General features: G+C 67.9%; 3 protein-coding genes across 5 annotated transcripts; 1 reads left to right on the forward strand and 2 right to left on the reverse strand.

Annotated features, from left to right (window-relative positions):
• Positions 1 to 1117: 1117 nt before the first annotated feature.
• On the forward strand, positions 1118 to 3985 carry LOC129196397 (myb-related transcription factor, partner of profilin-like). The gene is made up of 2 exons (XM_054803811.1): positions 1118 to 1822; positions 3287 to 3985. The coding sequence occupies exons 1-2, from the start codon at positions 1360 to 1362 to the stop codon at positions 3835 to 3837; spliced, it is 1014 nt and encodes a 337-aa protein (XP_054659786.1). The 5' UTR covers positions 1118 to 1359; the 3' UTR covers positions 3838 to 3985.
• Positions 3986 to 4577: 592 nt separating this feature from the next.
• On the reverse strand, positions 4578 to 7771 carry SHISA4 (shisa family member 4). Of its 2 annotated transcripts, XM_054803857.1 has the most exons (5): positions 7167 to 7771; positions 6058 to 6229; positions 5563 to 5696; positions 5114 to 5296; positions 4579 to 5004 (listed from the first exon to the last, which is right to left on the reverse strand). In XM_054803857.1, exons 1-5 carry the CDS (start codon positions 7237 to 7239, stop codon positions 4958 to 4960), a joined length of 609 nt encoding a protein of 202 aa, XP_054659832.1. In that variant the 5' UTR covers positions 7240 to 7771; the 3' UTR covers positions 4579 to 4957. The 2 variants fall into 2 exon arrangements, with proteins under 2 accessions (XP_054659831.1, XP_054659832.1); XM_054803856.1 differs by lacking the exon at positions 7167 to 7771 and having other exon boundaries at positions 4578 to 5004; positions 6058 to 6320.
• Positions 7772 to 8321: 550 nt separating this feature from the next.
• On the reverse strand, positions 8322 to 14276 carry INAVA (innate immunity activator). 2 transcript variants are annotated; one of them, XM_054803926.1, is made up of 9 exons: positions 14171 to 14276; positions 13444 to 13503; positions 12729 to 12853; positions 12526 to 12645; positions 12064 to 12295; positions 10851 to 10904; positions 10372 to 10762; positions 9553 to 10129; positions 8328 to 8692 (listed from the first exon to the last, which is right to left on the reverse strand). In XM_054803926.1, exons 2-9 carry the CDS (start codon positions 13487 to 13489, stop codon positions 8600 to 8602), a joined length of 1638 nt encoding a protein of 545 aa, XP_054659901.1. In that variant the 5' UTR covers positions 13490 to 13503; positions 14171 to 14276; the 3' UTR covers positions 8328 to 8599. The 2 variants fall into 2 exon arrangements, with proteins under 2 accessions (XP_054659900.1, XP_054659901.1); XM_054803925.1 differs by lacking the exon at positions 14171 to 14276 and having other exon boundaries at positions 8322 to 8692; positions 13444 to 13561.
• Between the last annotated feature and the right edge of the window lie 1441 nt (positions 14277 to 15717).

Consider the following 15717-nt stretch of genomic DNA (forward strand, 5'->3'; position numbering starts at 1 on the left):
AGCGATGACATGGTGGGGGGAGGGGCGCAGGGGTTGTGTGGAAATGGGCTCAGCACCCCCCCGGCCTGGGGCAGCTCTCCCCTCTCCCGGCACCCAGCACCCCACCACAGGGCCGCCTGAACTGGGTGCATTGGGCATCCCCCAAACTGGGCACCCCGGGGCTCCCGCAGGCCTGCGGGGCACAACAGCGATGGGACCACTGTGCCAGAGCGGGGTGGTGCCTGGGGGAGGGGGGGCTCCCCACTGGCTCGGGGACCCCCCCATGGGCACGGACTGCACGGCCGAGCCGCAGCTGCCGAAACCGGGTGAAATGCCTATATTTGGGCATTTTGCAGGAGGGCAGCGCCTCAGCCTCGGCGTGCAGCCAGCACAGCCAGGGGAGCAGAGCCGGCGGGCATGGGGGGTCCCCGCGCCCCCCGCCCCGCTCCCGCCTCCCCGGTGCCCCGGGGGTGTTGGGGGGCGTGAGGGGGGTGTTTGGGGTGGGGTGGGGTGCCTGACCCCACCTGGCACCCTGACCCCCCATGCAGGCACCCGGGGCCAGCGGCGACTCCACACCGAGCACCCCGAGACCACCCAGCCACCGCCAACCGTGCGCCCGGGGCTGCCGGGACACAGCCCAAACCGGGCACCGGGGGACCACCCCGAGCCGAGCACCCTGGGGCCGCCTGGAGCGCCACCCACCCCCCCCAAACCGGGCGCCCCGGTGCCACTGGGACACCCCGAACTGAGCACCCGCCATCCCCGGAGCCTGACGGCCGGTGTTGTGACCTGACCACCGGCAGCCGGTAGGGGTCGCGCTACCGGAGCGGACCAGATCGGGTCGGCAGGGGGCGCTATAACGAACCGGGACTGCGGTTCCCGGCAGAGAGCGGTACCGGAGCCGTACCGGAGCGGCTGTGCGCGGCGGCGGCCGGCAGGGGGCGGGATAACGAACCGGGGCAGCGGCGGCGGCCGGCAGGGGGCGCTATAACGAACCGGGACGGCGGCGGCGGCCGGCAGGGGGCGCTATAACGAACCGGGACTGCGGTTCCCGGCAGAGAGCGGTACCGGAGCCGTACCGGAGCGGCTGTGCGCGGCGGCGGCCGGCAGGGGGCGGGATAACGAACCGGGACGGCGGCGGCGGCCGGCAGGGGGCGCTATAACGAACCGGGACGGCGGCGGCGGCCGGCAGGGGGCGCGGTGCCGCCGTCCCCCGCTCGCTCCGCTCCGCTCCGCTCCGCTCCTCCGCGCCGTTCGGCGGGGCGCTCGGTATCGGGGAGACGGCGCAAGACAAAAGGCGCGGCGGCGGGGCGATGGGCGGCGGGGCGGCGCCATGAGGAGGAGACGGCGGAGGCGGCGGCGGCGGCGGCGAGGACGAGCATGGCGGCGGGCGGCGGCGGGGCGCGGCGGGGGCTGCTGAAGCGGAAGCCGAACTTCACGCTGCAGGAGATCGACATCCTGATGAGCGAGGTGCTCAAGTACGAGCAGCTGCTCTTCGGCGCCGCCGCCAGCACCGTTAACGCCTACGAGAAGCAGAAGATCTGGTGGCGCATCACCAACAAGATCAACGCCGCCGGCCGCAACCAGCGCGACATCGGTGAGGTGAAGAACCGGTGGCGGGGGCTGCGCCGTCGGGCCAACGATAAGATAACCCGGCACCGGCAGGAGAGGCAGGGACCCGCCGCTCGACCCGCCGTCAGACCCGGCAACGGCAACGGCAACGGGAACGGTTCCGGGCCAGGCCCGCCAGAGCTCGGCCCCGGGCCCGCTCCCGGTTGGGGACCGCGAGGCGCCGCCGGCATCGACCCGCCGCTCCTCAGCGTCGAGGTGGTGGCGCCGCACGGTGGGTGCGCGGGGCGGGGGGGACCGGGACATGGACACGGGGGACCGGGACAGGTGCGAGGGGGGACCGGGACATGGACATGGGGGGCTGAGACAGGTCGGGGGGACAGGGACAGGTACAAGGAGAGACTGGGAGAGGGACACAGGAGACCAGGACAGGGACATGGGGGACTGAGGCAGGGACACGAGGATGCTGGGACCAGGATGGGGACGTAGAGGGACAGGGGCAGGGACACGAGGGACCAGGGCCAGGACATGGGAGGACCAGGACATGGACACAGGGGAACAGGACAGGGACATGGGTGGACTGGAGCAGGGACATGGGGGCACAGGGACCAGGATGCAGGAGGGACCAGAACTGTGACAGGGGCACAGGGACCAGGACGTGGGGGACCAGGACACAGACATGGGGGACCAGGACAGGGACACAGGGGCGCTGGGACCAGGACAGGTGCATGGAGGGACGGGGGCAGCGACGCGGGAGACCAGGACCAGGATGTGGGGAGACCAGGACACAGGGGACCAGGACAGGGACATGGGGGACTGGACAGGCACACAGGAGACCAGGACTAGGATGTGGGGGGACCAGGACGTGGAGGGGACATAGACAGAGGGGAGAAGGACAGGGACATGGAGGACCGGGACAGGGATCTGTGGGGACCAGGATAGGGAGATAGGAGACAGGGACAGCAACAGGGGCACTGGGACTGGGACAGGAGGGTACCAGGATCTGGCTGGGGACATGAAGCACTGGAACCAGGACAGGGGCAAGGGACAGGGCACTGGGGCAGGAGACCAGGACAGGGCCAGCAGCACTGAGACCAGGTCAGGGACATGGCAGGGGGGGACCTGGGCCATGAAAGGGGACTGTCACCAGGACAGAAACAGGAGGGGACTGAGACCAGGACAGAGATGTGTGTACCAGGCCTGGGACAGGGGCATGAGGGGACCAGGATCAGGCCAGGGATACAGGCAACTGGGATTAGGACAGGGACAAGGGACAGGGGGTACCAGGACAGGGATAAGAAGGGGCTGGGAGCAGGACAGAGACATGGTTGGGATTGGAACAGGGACATGGGCAGAACCAGGACAGGGACAAGGGACATGGGGATTACTGCGACCAGGACATAAACAGGAGGGGACTGAGACCAGGGCAGGGACCTGGGGGTCCGGGGCCCATGCAGGGACATGGGGGCACCACATTCAGGACAGGACTATGGGAGTACTGGGACCAGGAGAGGGACAAGGGACATGGGATGGGGCTGGACCAGGATGAGGGACACGGGGCTATGGGGATGTGTTCATATAGAGGGGACCGGGACTGGGTGCAAGAGAGGGGACATGGGAGTACAGGGATGGGAACAGAGGAAGCACAGGCAGAAGGGGGTCAGGTCGCTCGGTCCGTGGGGTGCTGGGGAGACAGGAGGTCCCGCCAGCTGCCCTGCGCTCTCCATCCATCCCACAGGCGTCAAGGAGGAGGCAGTGAAGGAGGAGCCGGTGGAGGTGAAGACTGAGCCCTTCCACAGCCCGGCCACTGACAGCATCCCTGGCCGCGGCACCGAGCGCCGACTACCCCATGCCGGCATCCGCCCACCCAGTGAGCTGTGTGAGGGCTGGAGCCGGAGCCCCCCCCGCCCCGCACCCCCTGAACTCTCCCTCAGTGACCTGGGCGGGCAGCAGGAGCCATTGGGCTCCGATTTCCCGAGCATCCTCTTTGAGCAAGAGGCTGAGCATCTCAATAACTGCGGCACGGGTGAACCGGTACCCCCCGGGACGATGGGGCTGTCGGATGGGGCACCCGACTGCACCCAGCTCACCCCGGCCGAAAAACGCATCGTCCAGTCTAACGAACGGCTGGTGCAGGAGATGCGAGCTTTCCGACGGGAATATGCTGAGAGCCGCCGGGAGACCACCTCCGTCCTGCGCGTCATTGCCCAGGCGCTGGGCGGCCTCAGCCGCAGCCTGGCCGAAATCCGTGACCTCTACCTCCGGGAGCAGGCGGTCCCCAAACCCTGAGCCCCCACGCAGCTGGCTGTGTGTGCCCGCGGCCGGCGGGGACCGCCCTGGGGACAGTTTCACCCCCCACCCCCAGCGCCCGGCTTGCTTCTTTTATTATTTTTATTATTTTTCCCCTTCATCCCACTTAAATAAAACTCAGAGCTGGCCCCGACTCCCCCCTCCCCGGGCTCATTGCAGGGTTTTGGGGGACAATGGGATGCTGGGACCCTCGATACCCTGGGAGATGGGGCAGTGGTTTGTCCCCAGGGGGGTTCTGCATGGCTTTCCCCTGCCCCCCGGGGAGCGATGGACTTAGTGGTCCCAAATGTAGCCAGTGACTGGTCCTCCCCTCCCTGGTGACGCTGCTGGGGGGGGGAGAATCACCCTGGGAGGAGCTGTCCAAAATAGCCGGGGTGAATCACACTCCCCCACGCCTGTTCCTCGCCGCTGGCTGCGAAGGGAGACGGGTCCCAGTTCCAGTGATTTGGGGGTGGGAGGCAGATGGAGGAATTAGTCTTGCACCCACTGATCCCATCCCAGGGCTGAATTTGCTGCTCTCTGACCCAAAATGCTGCTGGGGATGGTTTCACACCCCAGTTCTGAGCGGTGGGACTGAGTGGGCAGCAGTGCTCCCAGGCTGGCTCATCCCGGCAGCTGGTTTGGTGGGAATTATCCATCCCAACCCAATTTTTGGATGGCGAAGTCCCAGGAACAGAAGAGGAGGGGAAAGTTGCAGCCCCCCCATCCAGCACAGAGCCACCGAGATGACACCGGGTGTGTGGCACAAGACGTGGTTTAATGCCAACCCCAGGGGAGGTAGAGCCGGGGCTGAATCCAGACGTGGGGGTGCAGGGGTGCAGCAATGCACGGCCCTCGGGGGACCCCCGGGCATCCCCCCCATGCGTGCACGGGGCCGTTGGCACCCAGAGCCGGGGTGGAGGCACCCACAAAGGGCCCAGTGTGCGGGACAAGAGCCGCCCTGTGCTGCCGGCACGGGGTCATCGCCAGGACAGCCGGGAAGGGCCTGATCCAGCCACGGCTGGGGCACTCTCCCGGCTCCGCGGTGGGGGGACGAAGGTCCCCAGCCCGGCCCCACTGGCCGGTGGCAGGAGAAGGGTGCCGGGGTCCCCGTGGGTGCTCAGGCTCCGGGGTAGCTGGGCTGTGCTGGGACGTAGGGTGGAGGCGCTGCGGGGGGAACGGGACAGGGTGTCAGCCCCCGCAAGGCCACCATGCCCCCCCTGGGGAAGAGGGGGGACCCTGACCCCTGGGGAAGGGAGGGGGGGGCAGTGCTCACCTGTGGGGTTGTAGATGGGGGGACCGGAGGGGTACAGCGGGTACTGGGCAGCAGGGCCGGCTGGCGGGTACATGGCCATGGGGGTGAAGCCAGGCTGGGGGGGCATGGGGTCGGCTTTGGGGTCCATGGGGAAGGGGGCTGGGGGCGGCATGGGGGGGTAGCTGGACAACGGGATCTCTGGGCCTGCAGGAGAGACGGGGTGGGGGCTGCAGCACACCGGCAAGGGAACAGGGACAGAGCCCAGCAGTGCCCACGGGTGTCCGTGGCCCTCAGGGAGGGTGGCAGGGGACAGCAGCGGGCACTGGGGTGACCTCAGCAGCACCCACTGCAGTGCCCTCCCCCAGCACCCAAATCCACCACCTTGCACCCAAATGCCCCCCCTGCACCCCGATCCCCCCCCCCCATCCTTCCAGGCTCCCCCCACCTTGCACCCCAACCCCCCCACACACCTTGCAGGGGGGTGCGGAGGTGCTGCCGGCGCTGGTACAAGTAGCAGCAGGAGCACATGAAGCAGCAGACGATGGTTGTGACGATGGCGATGAAGAGCACCACGGCCGCAGCGATGCCCGCGATGGTCTTGGGGCTGCGGGACACCACGGGGACATGGGGGAGCAGGGCCTGGCAGGGGGCACCTGGGGCAGCCCCCCCCCCCCCCGGTTACACCAGTGCCTGCAGCACCGAGGGGCATCCTTGGGGCACCCACCTGGTGACTGGATGGACAGGGACATCCAGACAAGCACCCAGTCCTACTGCACAGCACCCAGTGCCCAGCATCCAGTACCACAGCCCAGTACCACTGCACAGCACCCAGTATCCAGCACCCAGTGCCCATCACCCAGCAGCCACTCCCCATGACCCAGTACCCAAAGGCAAGCACCCAGCACTGAGACTCAGCACCCAGCACCCATGGCTGCAGCTCAGCACCCATCCCCAGCACCCGGCACCTGAAGGTGAGGCAGTGGTGCTGCTGGCGCTCAGTGAGCAGGCGCAGGGGGTCACGGCAGCAGTACCGCTGGTGGCACGTGCCACAGCAGAAGGTGAAGAAGTCGCATTCGAAGCCGGGGTGCCAGGAGCCGTTCCTGTCCACGTACCACAGGCAGTCCTCGCCCCCTGCCACTGGGGACAGCTGCCTGTCACTGGGGCCTCGGGGCACCACCAGTCCAGCAACCACCACCCCCAGGGGCACCAGCATCAATCCACAACCTCTGTTCCCCAAATGCAGGCTCAGGGGGACAGCCCGTTCCCCACTGCATCCTGTTCTGTACCTCATGTACCTCTGCACCCCACTGCATCCTGTCCCCACATCCCCCACTCTGCCCCATGTCCCTCCCCATCCCCTGCTCCATCCTGTCCCCATGTCCCCCCATACCCTGCCCCTAGGTACCCCCCAGACCCCACTCCAACCTCCCCACATCCTTGCCTCCCCACTCCACCTCCTCCAGCCCCCAGGCCCCCCCCCCCCCAGGCTGCCTCCCTGCCCGGGTGCTCCAGTGATGCCTCCCAGCTCTATTTCTGGCTGGAGCCACCTGCGCTCCCAGAAATAGACCCAGGACGTGGCCTGGGGAGCAGCCGGAGGCGCCGGGGCAGCGGCCGGGACACCACCGGGGTTGGGCTGGTTCCCTTGGGGTTTCCAGCTCACTCCCTGCCAGCTCCAAGTAGCTTCTCGGGGGTCTCATATGGGGTTCACTCACCACCCAACAGGACTGGAGCAGCTCAGAGTGAAGTGGCGAAACTGAGGCACGGGCCATGTGTGTGGGGGGGAAACACCCAAATCCCCAGGCACGGGGCATCCTGGCTTGAGCGGCCACCAGCTCTGTGCACGCTGCTCCCGGGGGTAAGCGACTCTCGGGGACACCCCAAAAGCAGCAAATGGGGTGCAGTGAGGGGAGGGGACAGTGCCCAGTGGGACACGTTGGTGCAAGCAACCCCCATGCAAAGAAGCCGTGTGCTGGCGCAGATCACGGTCACAGCCGGTGGCACCGGGTCCCACCCCGAGGTGCCCCACGGTCACAGCCGGTGGCACCGGGACCCCCCCCCCCCCCGTGTCTCTTACCCAGCGAGGCGGCCACGGCCACCAGCACGGTGCCGGCCAGGGGCCAGCTGCTGCCGGTGCCACCGGGCCCCATCCCGGGGGCGGCCCGGGGGGGCGGCGCGGGGCCGGGACCGGTGCTCCCGCTCACCGGGGGAACGTGGGGCCGGGCTGGGGGCGGCGGCTGCGGTGCGGCAACGGGCCCGGTGCGGCAGAGCGGCCCCGGTGCAGCGGGGCTGGGGCCGGTGCTGCGGTGCCGGTGGAAGCCCGGGGCCGCTCCCGCTGGAGACCTAGTCCCGGTGCCGGTGCCGCGGTGCTGGTGAAAAGCCCGGGGCCGGTCCCGTCGCTGCGATGCGGGTGAAGCCCGGTGTCGGTCCCGGTGCCGGTGGAGCCCGGTGCCGGTGGAGCCCGGTGCGGGGCCGGCGCAGGCCCGCAGTGACGCCGCAGCCCGGCGGCGCTCGGTCGTTGCCCGGTGCCCCCCCGCGGCGGCACCTTCCGCCGCAGCCACCGGCCCCGGCCCCGGCCCGCCCCCGCCGGGCGGAGCGGCGCCGCCGGGCCCCGCGGGCACAGGCACGGGCACGGCCGGGCAGGGCTGTGGGGTGCGGGGGGGGGAGGCTCCGGCGGTTGGTCCGCAGCCCGGCCCGGCCCCCCCGTCACTGCCCTCCCCCGCCTCCCATTGCTGCCCTTCCCCGCCCCTGCACCCCTTATTTCCGCTCCCCTGCTCCCCATCATTTCCCTTCCCAGCACCCCTTCTCCCACCCCATCCTTCCCCTGCACCCCTTCCCCTCCCCGGTACCCCTTCTTCCCTCTCCCCCTGCACCCCATCCCTCCCCCCATCCTTGCACCCTTTCCCCTGCTCCCTTCCTGCCCACCCCCCCCCCTTTCCCATCCCCTCATCCCTGCTCTGCACCCCTGCACCCCATCCCTTACCTCTTCCCTTCCCCTGCACACACACCCCCCCCAGCACCCCCATCCCGGGGGGCACGGCTGGACCTGAGCAGCCCCCTTGGCACCGGGGTCACCCCATCACTATCCTGAGCCCACAGAGGCACCCCAAACCACAGGGTCAGATCCTGGCAATGCCAGCCCAGCGCCGGCTCTCCAGGATGGGGGACCGGGCAGGGGACAGAGCTGGGGACGGAGGTGACGCACCCCAAGGGGCTGGCGAGGACAGGAGCATCCCAACGATCACGTTTATTAGAGACCCGAATCGAGGATCGCAGTGGCACCGTCAGCATCCGGGTCACGGTGGCGGCGAGGGGACGTGGGAGGGGGCCAGCCCCAGCCCCCCCGTCCCAGCCCCGTGCACCCCAGGGGTGCTGGAAGGGGGGGGCGGATGCACCTCCCACCTGTGTCCCCAACACCGGGGTAGGGGGTGGGACAGCCCTGTCGCCACTGTCCCTGGGCCAGCCAGGCTGTGCCCCTCCTCGGGGCGGGGGGGGGGGGGCTGTCCACGCTTACACCTGTGTGACGATCTCGCCGTTCTCAGGCATGTAGACCTGCACGGGCACGCCATCCGGGGAGCGCCGCAGGACGTGGATTGGGGGTGCCTGCGTGGGAGAAGGAGCCCATGGGTGCCGGAACCCCACCCCGTGCTGCGGCAGCACCCCAGGGTGCACATCCCAGGGCTGGGGGGGATGTTTGCAGGGGCATGGCTACGGGTCCCAACTTGCCCAGCGTGGGCCCCATTTGTGCCGCAGGTGTCGGCTGTCCCGGCACACCATGCCGGTGCGCCATGGTCTACTGCATGCACCCATCCCGGCAGGACCCCCCAGGTGGAGGGGAGGGAACCGGACCCCGAAATGTCTGCAGGGATCCCCCTGCCCTGGGGACCCCAGAGATCCACGTGGGACCCCAGTGCTGCCCCAGGGACCCTCATGGGACCCCAGACCCTGCTGATGGGACCCTGGACCTGCTCAGAGGGACCCTCAGAAGGTCCCCATCCTGCCGCAAAAGACCTTGAGGGTCCTCGGTCCTGTCCCCAAGATCTTCACAAGACCCTGGTTCTGAATGTGGGAATGCCTCAGGACCCCAATCCTGCCCTAGGGACCCTTCTGGGACCCTGGGCCTGTGCCAGGGACCCCCTTAGGACCAGGTCCTGTCCTGGAGGACCCTCACTGGTCCTGTTCCAAGGACCCTTAGGGGTGCCCAGTCTTGCCCCAAGGGACCCTCATGGGACCCCAGTTCTTCCCCTACAATACCCTCAGGACCCCACTCCAGCTCTGGGGACCGTCATGGGACCTCACCCATACCACTTGTCCCTGAACCACCTCAGGGTGACTATTCATGTCACCCAGTCACCCGCAGGGCAGCACCCAGGGGTGCCCATATGGGCATGGGGACCACGGTGTCCCCCCTCACTCCCACGTCCCTACTCCCACCCCTGCACCAGCTGGACCCCAGACCCTACCTGAGCCCGTGGCAGGACTCCACGGGTGATGGGCAGGTCCCTGGTGATCCCACCACGGGGTCCCCGAAAGGCCCCTTGCCGGTCCAGGGAGTGGGGACGGGTACCCCGCAACCGGGCGCGCTGGTGCCACGACTTCAGCTCCTCGGTCACGGCCGCCTTGGAGAGCCCCCGGCCCCCCGCCGGTGCGTAGTCCTTGAGCGAGGGGGTGCGCACAATGCGGCTGTGCGAGGGCACCAGGCGTTGGTAGCGTAATGGGGCCAGATCCTGCTCGTAGAGGAAAGCCGGGGGGATGGAGGGTGGCAGGAACCGGTGAGCACCCCGGAGGTAATAATCGGGTTCGGCGAGGGGCGATGGGACCGCAGGGCGCGCGAAGGAGACGTCGGGGCTGCTGCTGCCCGGGGAGGTGGCGTGGGAGATGCTGGAGATGTCGGAGATGCTGTCGTCGGAGCCGGAGCGGCACGCAGGGACGGGGGTCGGGATGCAGGAGGTGGGCACCGTCACCGTGTAGTACGTGGGGCGCCGGCGGGGTACGGCATTGCGGCCCCTTGGCTCACCGGGCTGCCAGCACCCCTCCACCCTGCGGGCAGGAGGGCTGCGGCTGCAGACGGACCCTTCCCCTCACCGCCCGTCCGAAAGTCAGGGCGAGCCATGGGAAAGGGTGGCCTGCGGGTGGGGGGGGTGGGCCGAGCACCCCATGGGTGCAGGGTGCAGCATCCCCATAGGGTTATCTCCACCCACCTCCCCCCGGGGTTATCTCCACCCCACCCCCCTTGCTGAAGCCCTTGTCCGTGTCCCCCCTGGCCCATGCACAGGACATACCTCAGGGACTGGGACTGTCCCCTCCGGCCCGATGGCTCCGGGGTGCTGGGAGCACTGGAGCCCGCCTGCCGGCACAGCACCAGGGTCCTGACGGGGACGAAGCGGTAGGGAGGGACGTCCCCCATCCTGGGCACCGGCGAGGCTGCGGGGTTGGGGCTGCCGGGGGCCGAGGGGGCGGCCGGCGGGGACCCGGGGAAGCACCGGGAGCCCCAGGTTTCCCCATCCCCGGGGTCGACGCTGGCTTTTTTGGCCTTCTCGTAGGGTCTGTCAAGGCCGGTCTCCTGCCAGGGGCTGGGGGGGGGCAGGGGGGGCCCCGACCCCTCCTCCTTGGTGGGGTCCTCAGGGGACGGGGACCCCCGCGGGGTGGCAGGTCCTGGCGGCCGCGTCTCCTCTGCAGGAGAGACGGAGGGTTGGGATGGAGGGGACACACGGGGGGGGCCACTGGCATGTCTCCCCCCCGGTCCCTGCAGCCCCCTTACCTTCTTCCAGCAGGACGGTGTCCGACAGGGAGCTCTCGTCGGAGGCGCTGAGCTCTGCGGGGCAGGGGACGAGTGAGAACGGTGCCGGTGCCGCCGCTGGGTGCCAAAACACTCCCACGGCACCCGCCGCCACCCAGCACGTCCCCGGAGGCCTCCGCTCCCCCTCTCCCACGCTGCCTGTCCCGACACGCTCCGGGACAGTGGCGGTACCGGCCAGGCCGGCTTTGCCGAGCTGCGTTGCCGGCGCTGCGGGCAGCTCCCAGCCTGCCCAGGCTGGGCAGGAGGAGGGGAGCCGGGCAGGTTTGGGGGCACCAGGAGGGAAGCAGCCACCACCACCACGTCCCCAGTCCATGGGGGGTGACAGACGTGGGAGCACCGGGAGGGCGGCGGGGACGGAGCCAAGGCCAAGGCATGCGCGGGGGAGAGCAGGGACCCGCCTGAACCGCTGCCACCCGGAGCGGGACACAGCAGCCAGGCCAAATCCTGCCACCCACTGGGGTGCAGTTGCTGGGGATGGCGGGTCAGGGTGCAGTCTTGGGGTGCAATCAGCAGGGGTGAAGTATTGGGGTGCACTCATGGGGGTGTGTACAGCAAGAATAGTGTATCAGGGTGCATGCACTGGGGATGAAATATTGGGGTGCATTCGCAAGGGTGCAGTCACCGAGGTTGAAGTATTGGCGTGCATTCAGTGGGGTGCAATCATCGGGGATGGTGTATTGGGGTGCAGTTAGCAGGGATGAAGTATTGGGGTGCATTCATGGGGGATCACATATCAGGGTGCATTCATGAGGGTGCATTCAACAGAGATGAAGTATTGGGGTGTGTTCACAGGGTGCATCCATCAGGGAGAGCATATTGGGGTGCTTTCACTGGGGGGGGGGGGGAATTGGGGTGCATTCACCAGGGTGCATTCACAAGGAGAGCATATCGGGGTGCATGCACTGGGGATACTGTATTGGGGGGCATCCAGGGGTGTTCATTCACTGGGGATGATGTCTTGGGGTGCATCCGGGGGGGGTATTCACCAGGTATAGGGAACTGGGGTGCATTCACCAGGGAAGGCGTATTGGGGGGCATCCAGGGGGGAGTACATTCACCAGGGACACCCAACCAAGCTGCGCCCATTTCTGCCTCCCCCAACCTCCAGCATCCCCCAAAAGAGCCACCACCACCTGGGGGGGGGGGCACACACAGGGGGCACATGGGGGCTCACCCTCAGCAGCACCGGTTCCGCTGACAGTAGGCAGAGGCCGTCGGCCGGCCAGGAGCCGTCGCTGGTTGAGGATGTTCTCCAGGTCCTTCAGCTTCTGCTCCTCCAGCAGTGCCGCTGTCTGCCGGCGCTTGCGGAGCCGCTTGCTGATGTTCTCCTCCCGGCACAGGCGCTGGGCGGCTTTGGCGATCTGCAGCTGCAGCGCCAGGTCCCGCTCCAGGGCGCTCAGCGGGTCCTGGGGACGGAGGGGACACGCTCGGCACCCCACCACCACCCATCACGCTTGCATGCTAACGATGGTTTTGCATAATGAGGGGAAATATGAATTTCTCCCGTGGGATGGTGACATCTCCAGGTGACGCTTGGACGTCTTCTGCAGCTCCGGGATGGGATGGAGAGGGGCCCCCCCCCCCGCCCACCCCAGGGACCCCCCCGACCCCAGTTGCACCCCAGGGAGCCCCTCACCGCCCCGCGCAGGACAAGGGTCTCATCCAGCTTGAAGGCAGCACCGATCCTGCGCCGGACCTTGGGGGGCTTCTCGCCGGCTTTCAGGGGGTACTCGCAGGGCAGCGTCCCTGTCAGCTCCTGGGGACGGCACGGGGACACTGAGCCGCTGCCATGGAGGTGTGGGGGGGCTCGGGCAGGGTGTCCCTCCCCACCTCGCTCACCGCCTCGCGCAGGCAGAGCCGCCGCAGCTCCTGCACGCAGCCCTCCAGCCGGGCCTCCAGCGCCTGCTGCTGCCTGCGCCCTGCCTGCGCCCGCTCCTTCAGGGGCGATACGGGGCTGTCGGGGCCTGGGGATGGACGGACGGACGGACGGATGGACGGACGCACGCACGGACAGACAGATGCCTGCTCAGATGTACCACGCCCTTCCCCCTCCGCCAGCCCCTCCAGCCTCCCTGCCTCAGTTTCCCCAAACCCCAGGGGGAGGAAAAGCAGCTGTGAGCTGCCCCCCCCCCGGCCCCGTGCCCTTCCTCCCAGCAGCACCCATGGGTGCTCAGGTTCCCCCAGGGCAGCCGTGATTTCCCAGCGTGGCGGCGGGGGGGACACACGGGGAAGGTTTCGCCCTGACTCAGCCATCCCTGAGTGAAACCCGGCTGAGTCAAAGCCAGTCCAGGTTCCCCCCCCCACCACCACCCTTGGGTGCTCCTCCTGAAACAGGGGGAACCCCCCATTTTCCCACACACCCCACACCCCCCAAGGAGCTTTTGTGTGTCTCCAGGGTGGCCCCATGCACTGAAGTGCCCCGTTCTCAGCCGGCGCGGGGGGTGACACACACACACTCTCTATAAGAGCACATGAGGGGGATGGGGGCACCCCAAGACCTTTCACCCCTCCCCAAACACACAACCCCCCCTCCCCCCCCCCTCCCAGAGCTCACCGGAATGCAGCATGATCCCACTGTCGGTGTCGCTCGCCTCCCCCATGCCGGGCCGGGACCCTATGGGTGACAGTGGGGAGTTGCCTTGTCCCCGTGCCACCCCCCAGGAAGCACCCATGGGTGCACCCCCCCCGTACCCCTCCCTCAGCATCGCCCCGTCCTTCCCGGTCACCAACTCAGGCGATGGCGGCGCGGGCAGGGAGGGGGAGAGGAAGGAAGGCGAGGCCGTGTTTGCTTTGCCTGCCTTCTGGTAGGTCCTACGATAAACAAAGGTGTGCAAACACGTGCCTGGCAGCCGGGGTTGCCTGGCTGAGACCCATCCCGGGGGCAAAGGTGGTCGGGGTGCGGCGGGGGGGGGGGGGGGGCCTGCCTCCCTCCCCAGCTGGTTTCGCTGGGCACCTCTCCCAGTTCTGATTTCTTTTCCGTCTGGGCTGGAGGCGGCTCCTGGGGTGGGGGCGGCCGCCAGCCCTGGGAAAACGGGTCTCCCCCAGCACCCCGATACCCCCCTGCTCTTGGCGGGGGGGGGGGTGGAGAGGGGCAGTCGAACGGGGGGGAGTGGGGTCGGGGGGGGGGGGGTGTCACTCGTTCCTGGTTTCGCATTGCTTTCGCCACCGCCGTGCCTCAGTTTCCCCCGGCAGGAGGTGGAGCGGTTTGGGGAAACTGAGGCAGGGAAGGGGCAGGGGTCCGAGGGGGGGATCCGCAGCAGGGCCAGGGGGCGATGCCTTACCTGGGCGCTCGCCGCCGCTGCCGGCTCTGCTGCACCCGGGACACCAGGACGTGTTTTGACTTGAGGTGGAGGGGAGGAGCGGCCAAGCAACACCTGCCCCGGCCGCCGCCGGCAGCGCCCTGGCCTCGCCCTGCTATGAGGACGAGGACGATGAGGAGGAGGAGGAGGAGGAGGAAGAGGAGGAGAAGGAGGAGGAGGAGAAGGAAGGTCTGTCTGCCTGCTTGGACCAGCACCGCACAGCACGGCACTGGGCGGGGTGGCGTGGCAAAGTACAGTGTGCGGTGGCACAGCATGGCATGGGAGAGTGCGGTATGGCATGGTATGGCATGGTATGGTATGGTATGGTATGGTATGGTATGGCATGGCATGGTATGGCATGGTATGGTATGGCATGGTATGGTATGGTATGGTATGGTATGGCATGGTATGGTATGGTATGGTATGGCATGGTATGGTATGGCATGGTATGGTATGGCATGGCATGGTATGGCATGGTATGGTATGGCATGGTATGGTATGGCATGGCATGGCATGGCATGGCATGGTATGGTATGGTATGGCATGGTATGGCATGGTATGGTATGGTATGGTTATGGTATGGCATGGTATGGTATGGCATGGTATGGTATGGCATGGTATGGCATGGTATGGTATGGTATGGCATGGTAAGATATGCCATGGCATGGTATGATATAGTATGGTATGGCATGGCATGGAGTGGCATGGCATGGCACAACATGGTACAACTTGCACAGCACAGCACGGCCCTGCGTGTGGCACGGTGCAGTGTGGCGTGGAAGACCACGGCAGGGGATGGCACAGCGTGGCACAGCGTGGCACGACACGGCACAGCATAGTAGGGCGTGATATGATGTGGCACAGTATGGCATGGCATGGTACGGTATGGTACGGCACAGTGTGTCAGAACATGGCACAGCATGGCACAGCCCGGCTCAGCATGGCACGGCATGGTGTGGTGCCAGGTGTCCATCCCCAGTGCCACGCGGGTCCTGGCCAAGCGCAGGGACGCCATCCCCCTCCCTGCCGTGGCGGGTGGCCGGGGACGATCAGCCCTGGGAGTGGCGTCCCCAAAACGCTCAAGGGCGGGCAGGGACCCAAGCGCAGCAGCGCGGGCAGGGAGGAGGTTGGCAGTGCTGCCCTGGCACTGCCACCACCGTCCCCTCCCTGGAGCAGGGACCTGCTGGGAGCCTGGCCAGCCTGTCCTGTCCCTGTCCCCATCCCTGTCCTGTCCCTGTCCCCAGGCAGGAGGGGACGGGCGAGGGGCAGAGCAGGGCAGTGCCAGGGCAGCGCCAAGGCGTGGGAACGGCACTGCCGCCGCTGCCGGTGTGGTGTGAGATGAATCAGGGCAACTGGCGCGGGTGAGTTGGCCACATCCTGCGCTGCCGACACGGGGCAGGTGGTGGAAAGTGTGTCTCAGCCCCACGGGACGGTCCCACAGCCTGTGGGGACAGGGATGAGAGGGCAGGGTGCAGGCAGAGTGCAGGCAGGAGAGATGCAGGCAAGGGCTGCAGGCAGGAGAGGAGCAG

The sequence above is a fragment of the Grus americana genome, chromosome 25 (genome assembly GCF_028858705.1).
Source record: "Grus americana isolate bGruAme1 chromosome 25, bGruAme1.mat, whole genome shotgun sequence".
Taxonomy (NCBI): Eukaryota; Metazoa; Chordata; class Aves; order Gruiformes; family Gruidae; genus Grus; species Grus americana.